Consider the following 7,967-nt stretch of genomic DNA (forward strand, 5'->3'; position numbering starts at 1 on the left):
TGGGGGCAGTGCTCAATCCCAAAGAAACTCGAGTTCAAAAAGCTTAGTGAAGGAGGAGACATGAGAGAGTGAGGAGAGTTTTGGGGGGAATTGAGAAAAGCAGGTGCCAGGTCTTGGGAAAGGGAAGGGAGGTGGGTGAAGGATAAGAGAGCCAGGACTGGAAGCAGTTGGGGAGGAGGATCACCAGTTAGAGGGCCCCATGTCTCTGATGTTGAGGGTCTCCCCATAAAGGGGGTCATGGGACCTTTGGATCTCTGGAGCCTCCTGCTGTTGTTGCCGCTGCTACCCCCTATCCTGCCCCTGCCCCTCGGGGGGAACCTGCACAGCCCAGGTGAGTCCTCAGAAACAACACAAGCAACATCTCTTCTGGGAACCAAGCATTTAGTTCCCCCGGGTCCTCCTTTCCTGGGACTGAGCTGTCCATTCCCCAACCCCTACTTGGCTAGGACTCGGGAGTCTGGCCCCATTGCCTCTCTCCTTTCTTGGAGCACCTCCGTATTTTGTTCCCTTTCTGGGATTCTCATCTCCAGGCTCCCAATCTGCTCCCCTTCTGGAATCTCATGGTACGGTCCCTTCCCAATATCTAGGGGTTCAGTTCCCTGCTTCCTCTAGTCTGGGGGCTGAAACATCCAAGATAGTCGCCCAGACCCTTCCAGTTCCCCTGCCCCCTTCCCTCCAGTCATCCAGTACGGCAGCTTCCTTCCGTCCTGGAGTCCAGGTGTCCAATCTCCCTAACCCTCCCTTCCTAGGACCTCCTGACCTACTACGCTTCTGTTAGCTGACCGTCCCCACCCCCAGATCCACTTTCCGGTTTATGTCTGTCTGTCTGACTTGTCAGCTTGCCTGCCCTCGGGCCTGGCGGTGGAGGCGTGGTTTGGACCTCTGGAGGGGAGGGTTGAAGAGGGAGTAAGGCTTTCTGCTAGACAGCGGCGGGTCCAAGACGCCCCTAACCCCGGCCTTGCAATCAGCGCCGTCGGAGTGCTACCAGGTGAATGGGGCGGACTACCGAGGCCGCCAGAACCGCACGGGGCCCCGCGGCAGTGGCCGGCCCTGCCTCTTCTGGGACCAGACGCAACAGCACAGCTACAGCAGCAGCAAGGATCCCCAGGGCCGCTGGGGACTCGGCGCGCACAACTTCTGCCGGTGCGAGCGGACTCGGGCTGGAGCGGGCCAGGGGCGGCAGCGGGGCGCGCTTTTGGTTGCTGTGGAAGACTCTGGGGATGGTGAACTTTACCAGGACTTGGGTGGCGGGGAGGAGAGAAGGGGAAGACAAGGGGAAGAAATGAGGCCTGATAGGCACCCCAATCCCCATTAGGAATCCAGATGGAGATGTACAGCCTTGGTGTTATGTCGCGGAAACAGAGGAAGGGATCTACTGGCGATACTGCGACATCCCCACATGCCACAGTGAGCCCCGCTCTGGGGAGACGGGCCAGCACCGGATCTTTAGAGGGGATAAGATAGCTTGAAGGCGAAGCAGGGAAAGGTCCTGAGCGGGTGGGATGCGTAGGTTCAGAGTTGGGATGAAACAACCTGATGCTTGGGGAACTTAAAAGTGGGACCGCTCAGTCGGAACACTTGGGACCCCGGGGGTAGGGGGAGAAGGGACCCGGAGATCAGAGTCCCCAGGCCCCACGCTGGGAGAATAGGAAGGGGTAAGTGGAGTGGAACTCAGGGGAGTCAGAGTTGGGGATTGATCCTGTTTCCATTCTCCTTTGCTTTCCTTCTCCAGTGCCGGGCTACTTAGGCTGTTTTGTGGATTCCGGGGCTCCCCCAGCTTTGAGTGGCCCCAGTGGTACCTCCACCAAACTCACAGTACAGGTCTGCCTGCGCTTCTGTCGCATGAAGGGATACCAGGTAACGCCGACCTGGCCTGGTTCCCTCTCCCTTAATCCCTACCCTCCTGCCCCAGCCCTGAAGCTGTGAGGACCAGGAGCCTTGGGGAGAGCCCTGAAGGTGACTGACCTTTCTCCTGCAGCTAGCTGGGGTGGAGGCAGGCTACGCTTGTTTCTGTGGCTCGGAGGGGGACCTAGCCAGGGGACGCCCAGCCCCAGCCACAGATTGTGACCAGATCTGCTTCGGCCACCCGGGACAATTGTGCGGTGGAGACGGGAGGCTGGGCATCTACGAAGGTGAGTATGACAAGCGAGCGGATCTGTTAAAGAGCTGTACCGTAGAGGTCCGGTGTAAGGGGCCTAGGGGCCAGGGGGCCGGGACTTTTAAGGAGGGGGAGGAGCCTGGGTTTTGATGGATGAGGAAGGGGCAAAAGATAGAAGGGGTCAAAGGAATAATGTAAGCCTGCGGGGGAGCCGCCTGGGGAGTCTCCCTAGACAAGTGTGACTTGAATTTTTTCTCCTGGGCTGGACTACTCTGGGGCTCAGGGGATGGGCATAAGCTGTGTGATGACTAGACCTCGTTCCCCCGCTGCCGGCAGTGTCCGTGGGCTCCTGCCAGGGGAATTGGACTGCCCCCCAGGGTGTCATCTACTCCCCGGATTTTCCTGATGAGTACGGCCCAGACCGAAACTGCAGCTGGATTCTAGATCCACCAGGATCTGCTTTGGAACTCACCTTCCGCCTCTTTGAGCTGGCTGACTCTGGAGATCGGCTGGAGTTTCGGGATGCTAGTTCCGGCAGGCTACTGAGGGACTTTGATGGGACAAGGCCACCTCCCCCTGGGCCCCTGCGCCTTCCTACAGCTGCCCTCCTGCTTACCTTCCACAGCGACCCCCGAGGCCATGCCCAGGGCTTCGCCCTCACCTACCGAGGTGAGGAGACATGGTCTTCACCCCAGCCTGTGTGTCCCCCTCCCAGTACATTCTAGCCCTCAGCCTCCGCAGACCAGATTACTCACATCAGTCTTGCCCAGGATTCCATTCCAAGTCCGGATCTTCTCTCCTCAGGGCTTTGGGATCCTCTTGAGGACATGGGATCCCCTCAAAGCTTGGCCCAGACCTTGCCAGTCCCCATGGATGGAGCTAACTGCAGCACTGGGCCTGGGGATCCGGACCCTGGAATAGGGGGTGAGAGGCCTGGGGGATGAGAAGTCTGTATGCCCTGGGAATTGGGAGGGAGTCTGATTAAACTTCCAGAGGGTCAGACCTGCCCCTGGGTTGGTCGTTGCTCTGTGGTGTCTCTATAAACCCTTCTTCATTCTCACTGTGACTCTTCCATCCCCCTGCAGCCGGGGTCTTCTACGGGGTGACGGTGGTGTCTGTTTTGCTTCTCGTCCTCTTCTCCTTCTACCGTCTGCTGCGGAAACGGTGTGTGACTGGACCCTCTGAGACCCAGGAGAGACCCAGGCCAGCCCCAGCGGGAGGGGAGGGTCTGGATCAGAGTCTAGGGGAAACCCTGAGGAGGGCCGGGGGCTAGGCTGCAGGGTCCTTGGGGGATGGGTCCCGGATATAGGGGCTTTGTGGGAGGGGAATAATGCAGATCACCCGGGCCTTGGGAGGGGATAGGACGGAGATTTGGTGATTGGGAGAGGAGGCAGGACCCTGTTGATCTCCTCCCTCCCTCTCAGGAGCTGTATGCTGGCACCAGGGAAGGGGCTGATGGGGCGACTACTGGTGCTGGGGCCTGTCAGGGGAGCTGGGAGAAGCTGGGTCGTCTGGTATCGCCGTCCCCGTGGGGTAGCTGTCCCCTGTACCACTGGAGACCCTACACCTGAGGGTCCAGCTCTGGGCTACCGGCCCCTCAGTGCCTCCAGTCAGAGCTCCCTACGATCCCTCATCTCGGCGCTCTGACTCAGACTGGCAACCCCACTCTTACCCCCAGAAACTTAGCTTCTGTGGGCAAAATGCCACACATCTTCTGAAATCTGCCCATTTCGGACCATCCCAGGTTTTCTCACTAGTCCTATCTCCTATTCCTTCCACTGACCGCCTAAAATGGAGACAGAGTTCAACAAGGAGATAGAAACCTTGGACATCTGCATCCCCACTTGTGAGTGGAAGGTGTGGGGCGGGGAGATCAAATAGGAAGTGGTCGAACCATTGGCCTTGCTGGTGATCTCAGGATGATTAAAGTCCGAAAGCAATAAGAAATACAGAACTGTGGACCCTCTACTCAGCTCCAGTAGGACCATATAACAACAGCTAAAAGACAGTAGGTCCAGAAGTAAGGGGCAATCCCTTAATGTGACAAGATCCAGGATGATATGTACTAAACTGGGGGTAGGTCTGAGATTCCTGGAAAATGGTTCCCCCTTCAGGAATCTCCATGAACCTGATGAAGAGGTTACAGGTCAAGAACAAGTGGCCAAGGACCTGACCCATAGATTTTGAATAAAGGGACATATTTTTGTACTGACCCTGGAGTAGTCTACTTCCTTGGGAAAGAGAGGGGATGGTTTAAAGATGTTATGCACAGGAGGAAAAGGGAATATTCCAGGGAACTGGATATGGGAGAATTATTGGACATAGGTCTGGAATTATTATTAAAAGAGGGGGAAAGAGTTTAAGAAAATATGAAGTATGGAGCTGGGCCATGCAGAAATAATGCAAAGGAGATTGTTAGAAATGATTCATGAGAATGAAAGGAAAGGAATAGAGGAGGCAAGGCAGGGCTTCAATAAGATAGAAAGGGAAGGGAGTCTATAACCCTCATGGATTGAACTTCTTTCTGGTAGACTGGAAATCTTAAGATTTGGTGTTAGAAACTTTCCTACAGCTGACACTATCGTTACTATTCTTGTCTTTTTTTTTTTTTTTTTACTTTTTCCTTATACTCTCTTCTCCATCTTTCTCATTTCTTACATTTTCCTTCCTTTATCTCCTTTCTAATAGCATTTATATATACATATATATGTAGCTGCAAAGTGATATATATGTATTCATTAGATTCTCACTGAACCCTGTGAGGCGGTACTATTATTATCCCTTTTTTACAGATGAGAAAACTGAGGCTAAAAGAGGTTAAATAGCTTGCCTAGAATCACATAGCTAGTGTGTCTGAGGCAGGATTTGAACTTAGGTTTTCCTGACTAGAATTCTATCCATTACACCACCTAACTGCTACAGACCCCCCTTACTTTTATGTAAACCTCCAAATTTTCAAAGCATTTTATAGATGGAAAGGATGGAACAAGATGACAAAAAAGTTAGTTGGATTCACAAGTAATTGAATGGCTAGCTAGAGCTATAGACCAGTCATTCATTGCTCAATATTAGGAAGTCTCTAGTGAATCAATGACTTAAATAAAAAGATAATAATACTTGACATTTAGATATCATTTTAAGATTTTTAAGCAACTTACCTCTTTTATCTCAGAACTTATCAACAACTCTGTGGTGATCCTATAGGGTATGTATCACTATTTTATGGATGAGGTAACTGACTTCCTCGAAGTCTTCTAGATAGTCTCAAAAGTAGTATCTAGGACCAAGAGCTTGCATCTTCTGGATTCCAAATCTAGAACTCTAGCCAGTTTGGTATGCTACCTCTCTAGGATGGCATTTTTTACAAATTTACAAAAATGGGATGTATATAACATTTATAAACATCAAAAAGCTAGAAGAAATAACTAACAAAATGGATAACATTGTTAGGCTCCAAAAATATTTCAGCAGATTAGGGCAAGATTTAACAAAATGGCACTTAATCTTTTAATATAGATAAAAGAAATAAGCTTTCCATGTACCAGATGAAGGAATTGTAAACATGAGGGGGGAGGGGGCAGGAATCTTCAGGTTTACTTGTAAGCCTGTTTAGATAGGCTAAACTAAGTTGAGGGTAACTGACAGTCCTCAAACCCATCAATGAGTCCAGAATTTGTCTACTCTAAGCATGTGAAAACTTTCTCTGGTGGAATAGGTGAGTTTGTTCTAATGGCCAAAAGGTGATTAAAGTAGGTGCTGTTGGAGTGCTTTAGAGCTTGGTCAGTCATCCATTGCTTCCCAGGCCATCACCAGTCGTTCTCACTTGTCTTGCCATTAGATTTCAATGACTATGGAAGAGTAAGTAAGGCTCGTGACTTTGGACAATGCTGCCTCACTTAAATTCAATTCATGAACAAATCAAAACATTACCCTGTGATGTTATTGGTCCTCTTTGAAAAAACAAAGGACCACCACTACCACCACCAGGTCTTTGAATGAAAGTATAAAAAAGCACCTCAGAAAGGTAACTCAATCTTAAACTGCATAAGAAATGTATCATGTCTAGGAATATAATAAGAAAAAGAACATTTATATAGCACATATGATGTGCTAGGCATTTGTAATATTACAAATATCTCATTTGATCCTCACACCAATTCTGGACTGGGATAGTGAAGGACCTAAAGTCCATGCCATGTGAGGATCAGTCTAAGGCAGAGGTTCTCAAAGTTGTTGTTCTTAGGACCTCTTTCCACTTTTAAAACTTACTGATGGGTCTGGGGTCAGGAGGACCTGGGTCAAAATCTGGCCTCAAACACTTTCTAGCAGTATGACTCTAGGCAAGTCATTTAACTCTGATTGCCTAGCATTTACCACTCTTCTGTCTTAAAACTGATACTAAGAAAGAAGATAAGGGTTTTCTTTTAAGGAAAAAAAAGTTATTGATGACCTCAAAGAGCTTTTGGTTATGTGGATTATATCTTTTGACATTTATCATATTAGAAATTAAAAGTGAAAATATTTTGAAATATTTTTTCATTTAACAGTAATAATAAAACAATTTTCATGAAAAATAATTAATTCTGAACATAAAAATGTAATGAGAGAAGTGGCATTGCTTTACGTATTCTTGCAAATCTCTTTAATAAATGGTTTAATAGAAGACAGTTGGATTCCTAGGTCTGCTTCTACATTCAATCTGTTGAGATCTGTTATTTTGGTTGAGATGCATGAAGAAAATTCATTATTGCACAGATTTGTAGTTGGGAAAGGAGGCATATTTTAATAGGCAAATAATGAGTTTGGTATTATTATGAAAATGGCTTGGATCTCATGGATCTCCTGAAAGAATCTTAAAAGACCTTCAGAGGTTTTGGACTATACTTTGGGAACTCTAGTTGAAGGTACAGGGATGTTTATCCTAGAGAAAGTTTGTTGTATCTATATGAAAGGGATTTAGGGTAACTATTGTAAAGATTTGCACTATCTACAAATATTTTCAGAATTTTGAGAATTGTCACTTGGAAGAGGGACTCGATTTATTCCTTCTAGTCCCAAAAGGCAGAACTAGGAGTAATAGGGTGGAAACTGCAGGGGCAGATTTAGGTTTGCCATAAGAAAAAACCTTTCTAACAATTAGAGCAACCAAAAAATGGATTGGGCTACCTTGGGAGGGAAAGATGCCTATTTCATTGGAGATTTGCAAACAAAACGACTGGGTGACCACTTGGCACTTCGTATTGTAGAAGTGATTCTTTTGCAGATATGGATTAGATACCATGGTCTAGGAAAGTGATCTAGGGGTTGGAGATGAGAGAAGGAGATACAGATAGACAGATGAAACAGAGACAGAAAGAGAGCACAGAGAGAGCAAGAGAGAGAGGAGTAAGAAGGTGAGAGAACAGATAGAGTTGGAAGAGGGAAGGTAAGGAGGGAGAGGAAGAGGAAGGGGGGGAGAGAGAGATATTAGGGGGAGATCTGGAAGAGGGGAAAGGGGGACATCATGGATTTGATTTGATTGTGGAGGGAGGAAGAGTAGCTAGATGCCTAATAGGCCAGAATGTCAGGGTGCCATAAAGATGGAAGAGGTCATAATCTAATGCTTTCATTTTTCAGACTGAGGTCCAAAGCAGGGAAATGAATTTTTCCAAGTCTCACAATGAGTCTGATAGAACTTGACACTAGAACACAGGTCTCCTGATCGGCCCCTGCAAACATCTTTTTGTTACCCTGGGCCCTAGGATAGGAGGTTTTCACTCTAATATCAATATAGAGAATAGTTTAGGATTTTGTTTGCTTTAAAAAAAAAAAAAGTCCATCTGTCAAAGGACATTGGAGTCTGGTGCTATAATAATGGAGAGTGGGGTAT

General features: G+C 48.2%; 1 protein-coding gene across 1 annotated transcript; it reads left to right on the forward strand.

The window, feature by feature from the left end:
• Nucleotides 1–237: 237 nt before the first annotated feature.
• KREMEN2 (kringle containing transmembrane protein 2) lies at nt 238–3,745 on the forward strand. The gene is made up of 9 exons (XM_044657157.1): nt 238–331; nt 969–1,143; nt 1,316–1,407; nt 1,733–1,857; nt 1,979–2,132; nt 2,435–2,767; nt 2,903–3,022; nt 3,184–3,262; nt 3,523–3,745. The coding sequence occupies exons 1-9, from the start codon at nt 238–240 to the stop codon at nt 3,743–3,745; spliced, it is 1,395 nt and encodes a 464-aa protein (XP_044513092.1).
• The last annotated feature ends 4,222 nt before the right edge of the window (nt 3,746–7,967 follow it).

The sequence above is a fragment of the Gracilinanus agilis genome, chromosome 1 (assembly GCF_016433145.1).
Source record: "Gracilinanus agilis isolate LMUSP501 chromosome 1, AgileGrace, whole genome shotgun sequence".
NCBI classification, from domain to species: domain Eukaryota; kingdom Metazoa; phylum Chordata; class Mammalia; order Didelphimorphia; family Didelphidae; genus Gracilinanus; species Gracilinanus agilis.

Bases quoted from the DNA above. Each gene is read 5' to 3' on its own strand.
- KREMEN2 (XM_044657157.1), top strand. From the start codon at position 238: ATGGGACCTTTGGATCTCTGGAGCCTCCTGCTGTTGTTGCCGCTGCTA. The intron at 332-968 runs GTGAGTCCTCAG...CCTTGCAATCAG, and splicing joins GGGGAACCTGCACAGCCCAG to CGCCGTCGGAGTGCTACCAG. The intron at 1,858-1,978 runs GTAACGCCGACC...TTTCTCCTGCAG, and splicing joins GTCGCATGAAGGGATACCAG to CTAGCTGGGGTGGAGGCAGG.